Source organism: Phocoena phocoena, chromosome 14, assembly GCF_963924675.1.
Source record: "Phocoena phocoena chromosome 14, mPhoPho1.1, whole genome shotgun sequence".
NCBI lineage: Eukaryota > Metazoa > Chordata > Mammalia > Artiodactyla > Phocoenidae > Phocoena > Phocoena phocoena.
The window spans coordinates 4,689,175-4,705,143 of NC_089232.1; the positions used below are offsets into that span (position 1 = coordinate 4,689,175).

Below are 15,969 nucleotides of genomic sequence, written 5' to 3' on the forward strand. Positions count from 1 at the left end.
ATTAAAACTTGTGTCTGGCATGAAAGATTAAAAAGTTGTTTCGAGTTCCTTTTAAGAAGTTCCCACAAATAGGTCCAATTAAGCAAGCCCTCCGCAGCATCTTAGTGGAGTTTCAAGAACTGTAGGCCTGCAGCTGTAGCCAGGATACATTAATGCACGTGCTCTGAGGCTGAGGCCCTGTTACAGCAGCTCACACCTTGCTCCCCGCTCTGCTCGCAGCCCTGTCGGTTCTCCCAGACCCCTGCCCTGCACCCCGCATCCCAGGCACTGTCAGAGGTGTTTAGAGGTAGGGAGCTATTGTGGGTTCGTGAAGGCACCATTCCAGTTCCTGTGTCACCTACTGGCTCATAGAGAAATGCCACTTTGTGAACTTAAAATCCTTCAGTTCAATTGTTAGCATTAAAAATCTCTTAAAGACGTGCCCTTATTTTAAGGCATTAGTTATTCTCCACCGTGTGCAGTCTCACAGTTGCTGAATGGGATTGAGCAGAGTGCCTGCATCCAGTTATGGAAGAGGAAGGAACAGGAGACCCATTTCTGTTGAATTCCAGGGTCTTCTGAGAGCCCACGACTATAGCTCAATGTTTAGTCTTATCCCCGGCAACCTAATGACAAGTTTCATCTTCAGACTGTGACTAGGACATTCACAGAGTAGACTTAAATATTTGAATAATGCCCTTCATTATCAACAGGCTCATACACTCAGTCCCCAGAGTGTCAAGAGTTCTTTCTTCTGCTCAGCTTTTCTGAAGATCAGGGCTGCGAGAAAACAGGCAAGACTTCTGCTTCGTCTCTATATGGTTTGACTGCTTTTGCAGGCATCAGATAAAGAAGATTCTTCCAGAACCTTGAGTTATAAGACAGAGATTTATCGGCCTGCCACTTCAGAACTCTGTGGGATTTCAAAAGCTTCAGTGATTGAGGCAAGAATGTGAAGTCACCGACTGGTGTAAATTCAATTAAGATGATTTTAATTTTCCTTTCCACTAGTGCTTCATGGAGTCCACTTTCAAGTTCATACCTGACTTCATTAGACATATAACTTTTACTCAGGACAATTATCAGTCTTCGGCTTTTCTCTATCAATGAATGGATTTCATCAACAACAGCTGAAAATACGAGAAGTGGCAGATTAAGAAAACGGAAAGGGTGGGCATGAGATTAAAATCATTTTCACAGGGCTTCCCTGGTGGCGCAGTGGTTGAGAGTCCGCCTGCCGATGCAGGGGACGCAGGTTCGTGCCCTGGTCCGGGAAGATCCCACATGCCGCGGAGCGGCTGGGCCCGTGAGCCATGGCCGCTGAGCCTGCGCGTCCGGAGCCTGTGCTCCGCAACGGGACGGGCCACAGCAGTGAGAGGCCCGCGTACCGCAAAAAAAAGAAAAAAAAATCATTTTGCACAGTCCTATTTTGTATTAACTCAAATTCACTAGTAAGTTTTTCTTTGAGATAAACCATTAATTCTCAACTTTATATGCCTATTAAAAAAGCAATCGTCTACACAATGATATAAGGAATACCTACTTGGCACTTTGTGCCATACCTTCTTCTAAATATTTTATGTATATTAACTCATTTAATCATCATAATGACCCTATGAAGAAAGTATTGTGATCACCCCCATTTTACAGATGAAGAAGCCAAAGCAGAGTGGTTCAGTAACTTGCCCAGAGTCACGTGGCTAGTAAATGGCAGAACCAGAATCTGAACCCAAGTGGTCTGGTTCTGGAGTGTATGTTCCTAAACATTCCACTATCTTGCCTCTTTACATGGATGGTGGAACATGGTAAAATTTGAATTAAAAATTTTTTTTACAAAATCCTGCCATTATTCTAGACCACAGGTCGATAAATTTTTTCCTGTAAAGGGGCCAGGTGGTAAATATTTTAGCCTTTGTGGGTCATCCAGTCTTTGTCACAGCTACTCAACTCTGCTGTTGTAACTCAAAACAGCCACAGACCACACATGAACATATGTGTAGAGATGTTTCAATAAGAGTGGCAGGCAGGACCTGACCTGTGGGTGGAAGACTGCCAACCTCTGTTCTAGACCTCTAGCCCTCCTCAGATAGAGTTCTTAGCCAAAACTAAGCATATTGAATATACAAACATTCTTTATTTTTATTTAAAAACTAAGAAGAAATCTGTTTTTAAAACAACTCCTAGAAGAATAATGGAAATATTGGGTTGGCCCAAAAGTTCTTTTGGCTTTTTCTGTAACATCTTATGGAGAAACCCAAATGAACTTTTGGGCCAACCCCAATATAATAAAATTGATGTAATCGATGTAAAGTCAAGGAGAAATACTTCGTACGTGACAGAATGTCTTCTTAGATACAAAGAGTGACGCACAAAAATATCACAGTGTTGAATGCATCTGACAATTTGGCGTATTATTCCTTTTGAGAAGTTATCTATTACTAAAAAGTATTCTCTATTTCTGATCTGTAATATTTTCCCTTCTTAATTTGTAACCCAGGAGGGAAAAACAAACAAACAAACACAACTGCTTCTTATTTCCTACTCTGTCCTAAATGCCCAGCTTAGAATTTGGCACAAGGATGGTGCTCAGTAAATGTTGGATGAGTGAATGAGTGATGGTAACTATGAAGACGTTTGTATTGTATCATCTGTGATGCGTCAGCATCCAACATAATTTGACACCAGATTCCAAATCTCTGGAAGACTTCAAAGCTCTGGAGGACTTTCAGAGAAAACATGAAATGTTACTAAATTTCTTTGATTTTGACTGTAATATACTTCAATATATGTGTTATAGCCATTTGTATTCACGTATTAATTAAAAAATAAAATTTCACAACTAAATTATTCTAGGAACCACCAATCTCCTTTTATCCATCCTTTGCCATCAGTCCTAATTTCTACTTCAATTTTCTCACCAATGTTAATGCGATAAAGAAGAAACATTTTCTGGTAAGACTTAACCTGCTTTATAGTCCAAAGGATCACATATTAAATTGAGAACTGATTCTGCTGTACAAAATATCATCAAAAGAGGTATTCTTACTGTGGGGTATTTCTAGATAAATGCCTCATAATGATTCTGGACCTGCTTCTGAGAATGGAATGCCCACTTCCTTTCTCCAAAGACTCAGAGAACTGTGAAGCCAAGTGAAGAGACCAGGTCCCGAAGAGGCCATTTTTGGAAACAGTGCAATCTTCTCACTACCGCTTGTATTGATTTAGCTGGTTATTTCTGGTTTAGAGGACTACTTCATTTGTTTGTTTTTAAGCAAGCAGAATAGCCTTCTGTAAGGCTAAGTTCTTCATCTTCTAAAAGCAAAGATGAAGTTAAAGATGAAAACTCCACTAGTTTTCTATCTGATATTTCCTTTCTTACCTCTTCCAGGCACCACATCCCGTTCAAATATGCATAACTTATACCCAAAATGCTTCTCCAACACCCCGGGCAAAATCTCCACAGCAAAGGCGTGCTCCTCTCCGTTCTCGGGCCGACATTCTTTTAGGTAAGACACAAAGGCATCGTACGTTTTCCCATCTAGGAGATAAGGTTGACTCTTTTAATTAGTGTGAAAATAAGCGTTTATTTAAGTACAAATTTGAGCGAAAGTTCTGAAAAATGGGAACAGAATCATTAAAAAAGAAGAGTTAAATATAGCATCCTCACCTCTAGATGCATCGAACAGTGTGCGTTAAATATGTGCAGTTCTTTGTATACTGATCGTACCTCAATGAAGCTCTTAAATAAAAGTAATATATTTTTCATAGAAAACAAATAATTCTATAAATGACAAATTTAGCTCAAAGGAAAGTGAATTAACTTCATTATTTTTGTATCAGTAAATTAGAAGTTGTAAATGTGAATAATGAATCTATAAAAAGGAAAAATATGAAAATTATTTTATGACTTTGAGGGGTTCAAGACTTCATGGGAGAGGTAACTGTAGCTATGATGGAAACAGCAAGAGAACTAGAATTAGAAGTGGAGCCTGAAGATGTGACTTAATTGCATGATGAAACTTTCAACGGATGAGCAAAGAAAATGTTTTCCTGAGATGGAATCTACTCCTGGTGAAGATACTGTGAAGAGTGTTGACCTGACAACAAAGGACTCAGAATATGACATAAAGTTAGTTGATAAAGCAGCAGCAGGCTTTGAGAGGACTGACTCCAGTTTTGGAAGAAGGTCTACCATGGGAAAAATGCTATCAAACAGCAAACCATGCTACAGAGAAATCATTTGTGAAAGGAAGAGTTAATCAATGCAGCAAATTTCACTGTTGTCTTACTTTTAAAAATTCCCACAGCCACTCCCACCTTCAGAGGCCACCACCCTGATCAGTCAGCAGCCATCAACATCGAGGCCAGACCCTCGAAAAAAGACCCAACAAAAAGATTATGACTTCCTGAAGGTTCAAATAATGTCTAGCATTTTTAGCAACAAAGTATTTTTAAGTTATGGTATATACATTGTTTTTCAGGCATAATTCTATTTTACACTTGATACACGACCCTATGGCGTAAACATATTTTTTATATGCGCTGGGAAACCAAAAAATTCGTGTTACTAACTTTATTGCGATATTAGCTTTATGCAGTGGTCTGAAACTGAACCCGCAGTATCTACAAGGTATGCCTGCACATTAAAAAGTCTTCCACGTAGCACACCACTATCAAGAAAGTCAAAAGCACACCACTATCAACAACCTGGGAATAATATTTGCATTTTATATTATAGACAATAGGCTAACTCCCTAAAATGTAAATAGCCGCTAAAAATAAGCACGCAAAAAAAAAAAAAAGTCAACAACCCAGTAGAAGCATGGGCAAAGAATATGAATGGGTACTTTGAGAAAAAGGAAATACAAATGGGTCTTAAACACATGAGAAGTTGCTCGTACTTTTGCATAGTAAGCAAAATGCAAGTGAAAACTACACTTCGATAACCCCTCAGATTTTATCTATCAGATTGGAAAATATCCAAAAGGTTGTGGGTAAGGCTATGAGAAAAAAATGTACTCCTGTCCTCTGAAGGTGGTAGGCAGTAGAGAAATATGGAGCGCAAATTGGTAATATCAATCAAAATAACAACTATATCCACCTCTGTACTTCTAGTAATTCCACTTTAGGGAATTTTTCCTTCAGTAACAAAAGGTCTTAAGCAACCCAAATGTCCATCACACGGTGACTAAATAAACAATAATACTTCCACAGAAATAAAACACTGTGCAACCCTAAAAAATGAGAGATTTTATAAACTAATATGGAAGGGTATCCAAGGTATAGTACAGCCAAGTTCAGAATAGGGCACATAGCATGCCAAGATTTGTCTTTTAAACAGGAGTGAAATAAGGTTCTCTATTCATATTCATTTGGATATACTATCAATGTGGGATGGGGTGGGAAACAGGCACGGGACAAGTATACAAGTATAATTTCTAAGACTTTTGGTGTTTGAACTACGTATGTCCTACACACACACACACACACACACACACACACACACACACACGGAAACAAAAGCAAGTGCAATGGATTAGATTTATTTTTTAAAATTTGGTAGCTATTTTGAACCTTGAGGACTTCTAGTCACCTGCAAAAATAGAGAAACTGAGACAGTCATCAGATAGAAGCTGGAGTAGATGAAAAGTGGCAGATCTAGGGGACTGGAACTCAGGTCATTTGGTGTGCACTTCAAGGTTCTTACAAGTACATCACGCAGCCTCCTTTGCCAGGTTAAAATAATGAACCATAATACAATTCTTTTTTTTTTTTTTTTTTTGGCCTTGCCGCGTGGCACATGGGATCTTTGTTCCCTGACCAGGGATTGAACCCGTGCCCCTGCACTGGAAGCACAAGAGTCTTAAGCACTGGACAGCCAGGGCATTCCCAATTCAATTCAATTTAAATGACCTTTATCGAGTGTGAACTTTGTAAAGGCACCAGATGGCGTGTGAGCAATGACATTCAGACACACAGTCCCTGGGCCTAATCATCTCACAGGGCATTTAGAAGGACACGACACACATGCATGAAACAATCAGAGAACAATTTTTGGCAACAGATAAGTAAGCACAAGAAAAAGTGGCCCAGACAACATTCATAACGGACGCTTCATTCAGATCAATTTTTCTTATGGAAAACTTCTACCGCCAATATGTCTACAACATAATCAAGATGAGGTGAAGATTAACGTTTATTCATATAGCTTCTTAATAAAACTGTAAAATAAGAAATCCCAGCATGACGACATTCGTTACCTGTTAAGGTTTCATCTCTTCCCAAGAAATGTCTATAAAATAGAACCAAGTCAACTCTATAAATGGCACCCACGGTCACCAGGCACACAATGACCACTGAGATCAAAACAGCTACAATCATTCCTCTAGTGAAGATGTGGCCGGGGATGTCAACTGGGTCTTCTAGAAAGAAAAAGAAAATGGGAAAAACTAGAGAAATTTCACCAGCATCTTTCGCCATCACTCTGTGGTGGTCAGCTTTTACCTTTAACACAAATCTACTTGTCTACCCAACACATTCCATTGAGTTACTCTGCAGTCCTGCCTTTAGTCTCCAGTGGTGACCTCTCTGCTCCATAAAAATGTGTACAAGGGTATTCAGAGACGTGAACTGAAAGCATTACGATGTAGTCTGTCCACACTTTTGGAAGTTGGATCTCTAGGATGATAAGACACTAGGATGAGATTCAGAGGGACCCACACCGAAACCTCAGCTAGCGGCTTGGGAACATATATGGAGGCGAAAAACCTTGAGAGAGCAAGCACTGAGGAGAGTCTGTGTGGGCTCCAGCCTGGCTCCACCATCTACTTTGTATCCTAGGGAAAGTCACTGATGCCCTAACTCTTAGAATTTCATCTGTACACATAATACAGCTATCAAGCTAGTAATATTTTCTCCTTCACTTACAGGGTTGCTGTTTTGAAGGAGGGTTAAACATTACACATAAGTAGTTGACACAGTGCCTGGCACTCAGCTCTGAGAATTTTTGTATATTTTTATATGAAAGTGTCCTTTGAGAAAAAGATTACGTTTCCTAGATTGATTCAGTTTATGCTCATTGTGGACAACATGAGATAACACAGAGGAGTATAAAGGATAGAATAATTATTTAATAACCATCCCACAGTGTGGCAACAGCCACCGCCAACAGGCTGGTACATTTCCTTCCAGGTTTCGCTTTTTCCCTGAAAACATTTACTTAGTTAGAACCATCTGGTGATCACTCTTTATTTCTTTTTTTTTTTTTTTCGGTACGCGGGCCTCTCACTGTTGTGGCCTCTCCCGTTGCGGAGCACAGGCTCCGGACGTGCAGGCTCAGCGGCCATGGCTCACGGGCCCAGCCGCTCCGCGGCATGTGGGATCTTCCCGGACCGGGGCACAAACCCGCGTCCCCTGCATCGGCAGGCGGACTCTCAACCACTGCGCCGCCAGGGAAGCCCCACTCTTTATTTCTTAACATTATATTAGGAGCATTTCTCCAGGTCTTTAAAATTATAATTCATACGATCTCAGTATTTAGATCGACTGCAATTTTTCATAAATATACAGAATGCTGCAATGAACACAGGCATAAACCCTTATCTATGTTTCTGATTATTTTCCTAGAGTAGATTCTAATGGAGGTGGGGTTTCTAGGTCAAAAAGAGTAAGCATACATAAAACTCTGGCCACCGTGACACAATTTTCGGGATTATCTTTCCAGTAAAATTAATTATTAGGATGTAAGTAAGCAATCATCGTGGCTTAGTCAGTGAACTCTGAATAAAGCCAGCCCCTGGGGTTCCTGCATCTCTGAAAGGCTTACATATCTATGACTGTGCCGCACAGATACACACACTCCCACGCTGGCCCACACACTCCTCCAGGGATAATGGTGGAGTCAAAGACCCTATTCCCCACACAACATTTGTGAGCCCAGCAGAAGGAAAAAATGATCAGGGTAGAAACATCTATGGCAGAGATAGCACAGCCATGCATTGATCTAGGAGAGTTTACAGAACTACTTCTCAGCAGCTCCTGAGTCTGTGGCCCTCGGTTGGACTGTTTTGGTGGAGGATGCCCTCCATCAGGTGGGCACTGAAAAACTCTGAGTCCAGTGATCAGAGCCATCAACTAACTGTCCACTTGCCAAGTCCAGGGGCTATCCCAAGAGAGGGAAGCCTAAGTTAGTCTTTGTTGAACGAAAGACCACACCCAAGGGCCCCTGTGCCCAGGGCCCAGCTAAGGTAGGGTGGAGGCGGCAATTACTCCTGGACCACTGGCCTCATCCTACACCGAGCAGCAAACTTTCCTCCTGTTGTTCAGAGTGTGCTAGAGCTGCCCGGACCACCTCCCCTGTGACTCACCCACCAGCATCTCCAACCCTGAGCTCTACCTACCTCCCTGCTCTGGGCCCCTGGTTGCTACACAGGATTGGAATATGTTTGAGAGCAAAAGAATACGCTTGAGGTTTTCATTCTCTGCTTGGAATCAGGGCACAGGGGATTACAGCAAGGGCTGAGCACCAGCTCTGTGACACAGGGCAAACCCTTCACCTCTCAGGAGCTTGGTTCCTGGTGTGTAAGATGAGGAAGTGATGAGCGACGACAGGTCTCTCAGCTGCTACATTCTAGGTTTCCACAAACTGCCAAAGATAAAATTTCTCACACCTTTTTTCAATAAGATGAAGCTTTTGGTGTCTATGCCTCCCTCGCTGGCTGCAGTGCAATTATATGAAGAGTTTAGATTGTTTTCCTTAACAGTCTCAATTCTCAGTATTTTTGAAGCAAGCCATTTGCCTTCTGAAGTCCTGTAAGAGAGGAAAATGGTTTAGCAATAGGCTTTGTGTCATTGCCAACACGTTACCCATGAAAGAGGAATTTGTATGTGCAAATACATCTGCACAAAGACACGGCTCTGTGGACTCCAGGGAATAGTCCCCTTCTGGTGGGTTCTCTTCAAGTCTGAGCCTCCTGCTCCCCGGGGGTCTCAGCCCTCCTGAGACCATCTGGGGACGGCGCTGTAAACTGCCTAAAATTAAAATGCCTGCCTAAAATTAAAATGCCTAAAATTAAAACGATGCTCAGTTGAAAACACAAGGAAATATTCTCTCTCTCAATTACAGGCACGCTTCATTTTACTGAGCTTTGCTTTACTATGCTTCGCAGATATTGCACTTTTTACAAACTGAATGTGTGTGGCAACAGGGTATCAAGCAAGTCTTCTGGTGCCATTTTCCCAACAGCATTTGCTCACTTTATGTTTCTGTGTCACATTTTGGTAATTCTCAAACTTTCACATTTTTTCATTAATATTATATTTGTTAAGGGGATCTGTGATCAGTGATCTTTCATGTGACTATCATAATGGTTGGGCATTTATTTTAGCAATAAAGTATTTTTAATTAAGGTATGTACATCATCTTTTAAGATGCACTGCTATTGTAAACATAACTTCTATATGCACTGGGAAATCAAAACATTCACGTGACTTGCTTCATTGTGATATTTGCTTTACTGTGGTGGTCTGGAACTGAACCCTCAATATCTCCCAGGTGTGTCTGCGTCTTCCCCCGTTCCTCCTGTCCTGACTACTCAGCATTCCTCCCACTGTGAAGTCTCCACCAGCTGCGACAATGCCGCGGATCGCTAATACAGACGCAGATTCACATCAAGTTTGTCCTAGCAGTCCTAACGACCACTCTTCTTTCGTTCAGCATTTAAAATAACTTAAAACCACTATTCTCAGACACTCCCAAGCACATGAGAAATGCCAATTAAGCTGCTCAGTGAGTGTCAGAAAATGACCAGAGGCCACCAGGAGCGGCCAGCTCTCTTTCTCTACTAAAAGGACTCAAAAGCCACCCTGTCCCCGATGCAGGGTACATGCTCTTGGCATCTGCCTCCCGCTAGTGGCAGGCTCTGAAGGTGCAGTCGCTCACCTGCCAGGCCGCCTCCGCAGCTGGGATGTGGTACCCACTGTAGCCTCTAACTGTCTCAAATGCATCTTAGAAGAGAAGTCATAATTCTGTACAGAAGTCACCCACCCAGAAATATCAACCATCTAACATCAATGTAAAATCCACAAAGAAAGCCCCCAAAAAACCCACTGAGAAGCCAAAATAGATGACCTAAGTTCATGCATCCAGTATAAAGAAAGATTTAGCCTCGCTTAAGCCCTCAGTTTAGCTGAAGCTCCGTTTCTAATAAGCTTGGTCAGTTGGTCTTCTCTGCCTCCAGAGATTAACAATGGATCATGAGAAGGAGGAAATGCAGGAATCTGGTGGGGAACAGACACTGAGGACAAGATAAAGTGGCAGGATAGCCACGCAATCCAGCTGTGCCAACACTCAATGAGCACTAATCACGCACCGGGTTCTGGGCGAGGGTATAAAAAAAACCTCACAAGGGCAGCTAAGGTGACAGACACCTTAGGACCACTACTCACTAGAACCTGAGTGCATAGTTACCTTAATAATGACAGTAATGACCCAAAGCCATTCAGAAGCATTGTAATGGCCATAGGCTGAGCATGTTTTGTTTTAATAAGTATAACCGTTCTTTAATATAGGCTATTTAAACTAGACGGCATTTGGAAATTTTTGCACCAACTCTGCCTCCTAGATATTTATATCTAACCATTGCCCTGTGTGCATTCTCTAGCTGTTCTTAGTGTGTTTCTAGTTTCCATTAATGGACTCTGACAGGAGAGTGCGGCCATAATTCTGATCAGTGGCAATGGACCAACAACGATGTCACAGGGCAGGAGACCGGTCATTTAAATTAGTATTTTCTTGGGTCATCACTCGCATCTGACAATCTTTGGGGACCCTTCTGGACTCGAGAAAATTCCTCACTTCTCACCTTTAAGAAAGATAATCCCTGTAAGGAATGTTCTAAAAAGAAGCTCTGAACTATCTCTAAAGAGCAGGAAGCAGTGTCTGTGTCAGCATATCTCACGCCCAGCAAAGAAATCCACCCACCCCACTCCCCCTGCCACACACACAAAGCTGTCTTCAGAGGGCTCTTTCTCGCTTTGTGATTTCTGGTAATTCTCAAGTATCTTATAATGAATTATTTTCAACAATCAGAACAAAGAAAGCTGTGTGTATAAGCCAAGTACAGGGCATAGATCTGGACAGGTAGCCACAGATGGATGGCCTGCCTGTGTCCAGGGCTGCCCCCAGGGTCCTCAGGGAAAGGTACTGATGACGTGCTTTGTCACCTATGGATACCCATCAGGCCCCACGGTGACACGTGGGCAACACAACTAGGCACGCCTACTGCACACAAGGGGCCCGGCATAACTTGTACATGTCCCAGGCTCCTGACCTGGTCTTTTCTCTGGTACACTAGTAAAAACAAAGCATTTAACACAATTTTCAAAATTCAAATGACAGTGGCCTAGGTAATCGCTCTTTTATAAGATGCTTAGGTAAAGTCCCCACCCCCATCAGATCCTGACTGACCAAAAGCTACTTCTGTAAGGCGATGCTAAAAAGCCTCATTGACCTTCTTTTTCTTTTCTTTTTTTTTTTTTTGCAGTACGCGGGCCTCTCACTGTTGTGGCCCCTCCCGCTGCGGAGCACAGGCTCTGGACGCACAGGCTCAGCGGCCACGGCTCACGGGCCCAGCCGCTGCGCGGCATGTGGGATCTTCCCGGACCAGGGCACGAACCCGTGTCCCCTGCATCGGCAGGTGGACTCTCAACCACTGCGCCACCAGGGAAGCCCTGACCTTCTTTTTCTAATTTAGGTCTCAGCAATAAATTTCTGCATAATGCGTCAGCCTAGAGTATGCAAATTATAAAATATGTAAGTTATAAGTTAAACTCATCTCAAGCATCCTGTCAGCCATTCAGGAGTCTGGTGTTTTTATCTCATATATATATGATACTATATGATTTTTGTATATCATGATATGTATTATATATATCACATATTCATACCTAATTCTTGTCCCTTCCTCTTCGTGTACATTAGGATCCTTTCCATTTTTTTTCCAGATGTTCCAGTAAATCACATCCTTTTCATTCAGCAAGGCAGAGCAGTTGAGCTGTACGTCTTTTCCTAGGTAAAAGTTGACAACCGATGTTCAGATTTTAGAAACTCAGGTTTCTCAAAGGTTGAAATTAATACAGCCAATGTATATTAACCTAATATACAATGATAATATAGAGCAGCATCTAAGGAAAAAATGCCTTGTTCTGCAATTAAAAAAAATTATAAATCAGAGAAATTAGGTTGCAACTACAAGTCATCACCAAACTATGAACTGGCTTCTCTTCAAATGTTTATGTCTAAATCAATTATTAAAACTTAGGATGGCCAGTGGACTTTCTTTTCAACCTATAGTCTAATAGGTAGTGTCAGGCCTACATACCCACTGCAACTTCTGGAAAAACTAAATGGATACAAAACAACAAAAAAAATTAAATTAGCTGAAAATTAAAGACATCAAAGTGCAGGGAAAACAAAGAGAAACAGATGAACTGAAACTACAGTCAGGAATAAAGTCCTTCCAGGGTGAGCTGAGATAGCCACCATTTTTATTCCTTAAAGGAATTTGCTTTGGTTTGTACAAAATAGAGGGAATCTCATGGGGAAAAGAGAGTCCAGTGGAGATGCTGACAGCCACACGGGCTCACAGGATTATTGCTAAGGGCTTGGGCAGCATAGGAGGCTGGAAAGGCCTAATGATTTCTCCTGCAGTCTCATGGTATTAGCAGAGTAAGTTCCACTGGAGGACAACACACACGTGACTGGAGTCACCCCCAGTCATAAGAGGTGAAAAGCAGGTTAAATCCAACAAACCTGCATCCTAGCTACTGCTCAGCTCAATTCCTGACTGGACTGAGATGATCAAACCCTCACATTATCTGCCTAACAGAGAAAAGGCAAACACTCTTAGGGAAAAGTAATACAAACTTCATTCACCTTAGTTGTTTTACATACAGAAATATCAACAACAACAAACAACAACAACAAAGAGAGACATACAAAGGGCAAAAAAAGGGGACAATAATCAATAGAAAAAATAGGTAATAGAAGTTGACCCAAAGATGATCCAAATGCCTGACTTGGCAGATAAAGAGTATGAAATAACTAATATAAATAGGTTAAAGAAAACAGAGGAAAAGATGGACAGGTAGATGAAAAGATGGATGTTTTCAACAAAGAAGAGTAACCTATTCTAAAAGAATCAAATGAGCAACTGATAACTGAAAAAAACATGAATTTAAGAACTCAACGGTTTTAACAGAGTCTGAGCATAAAAGAAGTCAGGATTGCTAAGGCTGAATACAGGCCAAGATCAAAACTAAAGTACAGAAGGGAAAAAAATAAAAATAACAGAACAAGAGCATAATACATGGAATTGGAGGCCCAGAAGGAGAGGAGAGAAGAAAGGGGCAGAAGAAATATTCAGACATAACGGCAGAGGATTTCTCCCAAATTAATTAAATACAACCTTTGCAGACTCAAGAAGCTCAGAGGAACCCAAGGCAGGATAAATGCAAAGAACACCACACCCGGATGCATCAAAATCAAAGAGAAAGAGAAAATTCTGAAAGCAGCCAGAAGAAGACACATCAAAGTACCAACAATGACACTAAAGGCCAGTCTTTCAGCAGAAACTATGGAAACCAGTGAACAACAGAAGGGCATCTTTAAAGTGCAGGGAAAAACTGCCAACCTAGAATTATTGAAATTATTGAAAAAAATCTTCAAAATTGGAGGTAAATAGAGATATTTTCAAGTAAATAATAGCCAAAAGGATTTATTGCCAGCATAACCACACTATAAGAAATACCAAAGGAAATTTTTCACTCTCAAAGAAAAATTATCCCAGATGAAAGCAAGGACATACATTAAGAAATGAAGAGTGCAATAAAAGACAGACATTTGGGTAAATACAAAATAATTTTTGTGTTTCAAGGAATAATAATGCCAAATTATTGTGAGTTTTATAACATATGCAGGAGAGAAATACATAAATAGTAGCTTAAAGTGAGATAAGAGGATGAATGAAATGAACTGTTGTGAGGTTCTCACATGTCTGTGAAATTGTCAACGTACTAAGATGTGCATTTGCTTTATTGTAGTAAGAGGATGTATATTGTAATCTCTAGGAGAACTACTAATGAAGAATACAAAACGGCATAACTAAGAGGAAAACAAAACAGACTAAATAAAAAAAAATTAATCTGAAAGGAAAGGAGAATAAAAGGAAGAAGTAAGACATAGGACAACTGGTAAACAGCAACATGAGAGGTCTCAAACCGACTGTATTAGTAAGTCATTAAACGTAAATGTACTAAACACCATACAGACTGGATTTCAACAAAGATCCAAATATATTCAGTTTACGTGAGACATATTTTGTGTATAAAGACAACGAAATGCTAAACGTGAAAGGATGTGAAAAAAGATAAAACATGCCAGTCCCAAACAAAGGAAAACTGGTGTGTCTATCTAACACGAGAGAGAGTAGGGATTGGAAAAAGATAGTATGATAGATAAAGAGAGAAATTTCATAATGTTAAAGTGTCAATTCAAGAGGCATCAATTTGAACGTGCCCATAAGATAACCTCAACATACATAAAGCAAAAATAGACGGAACTAAAGGATATGTAGACAACTTGACCATCATAGCTGGAGATATTAACATCTCTCTTGGCAATTAGTAAGGATATTGATGATTTGAAGAGTACCATTAACCAACTTCACCTAATTGATATTTATAGAAGGACTAAACGAAAATCTGCAGAATACACATTTGTTTCAAATGCACTTAGAACATTCTGGTCCAAGTAAGTTACTGCAAATTTTAAGATTTAAATGATACAGTGTATACTCTTGGACCATAATGGAACTAAACTGGACATCAATAACAGAAAAATAACTAGAAAATCCTCCACATATTTGGAAATTAAGAAACATAAGTAACCCATAGATGAAAGAAATATCACAAGGAAAAATTTTTTAAATAGTTAAAACTTTGAACTGAATAGTTATGAAAATATGGCATATCAACATTGTTGGAAACAGCTAAACAGTGATTAGAGGGAAATTTAGAACTTAAAATACACATACTACAGGAGAGGAGAATTTAAATTAATTCTCTAACTCTCCATGTGTACAAAGGAAAAATGAGGTGCAAATTAAGCCTAAAATGAGAAGAAAAAATAATAAAGTTCAGAAATCAATAACACTAGAAACCAGGCAAGCCACAAACACAAATGGCAAAGTATCTGAGCCGCACTGGGCATATGAGGCCATTTATACATGACTGTGGCCATCTGTAGTCAAAGGGTGTGTGCTTTGGAAACAATCAACAGGATCAAATGACAATCAACAACAAACAAACAATGTAAGAAACTTGAATCCCAGCTCTGCCCCTTTCCTGGGGTTTAACTTCAGACAAATTACTTAACCTTTCTGAGCTTTGGTCATTTAATCCGAAGCTTAAATGGGAACAATACCCCTCAGAGTTGCTTTGAGGATTTACTACAATAACATATTTCAGTTACCTAATCCAATACTCAGTTTAGCATATGTGAATTTATTCTTTTCCTTCCTTCCTTTCTCCTTTGAAAGAAATTACTCAACTGGACACATCGATTCATCAAGACCTGTCTAAACAAACCCTAAATGTAGAGTCGAGTCCATTGATTCAAAGTGAACCCATTAATCAAATATTCAAACCACACAATAAGTTTGAATCATTTCTCCAGAGTATTCTCATTGAGTTTGCATATTTAAAAATGATCATAGATACTATTAGAGAAAAGCCACATACAAAGTGACTAAAACCACAGGTCTGCAAACCACAGGCACTTCCATAATCTTTTGAACAGACTGTTAACTGTCATTATTACTAAAAAGGGCAACATTCAAACAATGACAAGGTTTTCCTGCTTTTTCAATATTCTTCAGTAAACATGGTATGTGTTATGAACACAATGTTGATCAATAAGGAACCAGATTTAGC

At 40.3% G+C, this 15,969-nt stretch overlaps 1 protein-coding gene across 1 annotated transcript in view; it reads right to left on the reverse strand.

Moving 5' to 3' along the window:
- Positions 1-753: 753 nt before the first annotated feature.
- IL18R1 (interleukin 18 receptor 1) overlaps positions 754-15,969 on the reverse strand; it is a 28,336-nt gene continuing 13,120 nt past the window's right edge. Inside the window, exons 5-9 of the mRNA XM_065891589.1 lie at positions 11,926-12,046; positions 8,649-8,788; positions 6,240-6,401; positions 3,359-3,517; positions 754-1,109 (exon numbers count right to left, since the gene is read on the reverse strand). Coding sequence (XP_065747661.1) covers positions 754-1,109; positions 3,359-3,517; positions 6,240-6,401; positions 8,649-8,788; positions 11,926-12,046 — 938 coding nt within the window. The remainder of the gene's footprint in view (positions 1,110-3,358; positions 3,518-6,239; positions 6,402-8,648; positions 8,789-11,925; positions 12,047-15,969) is intronic.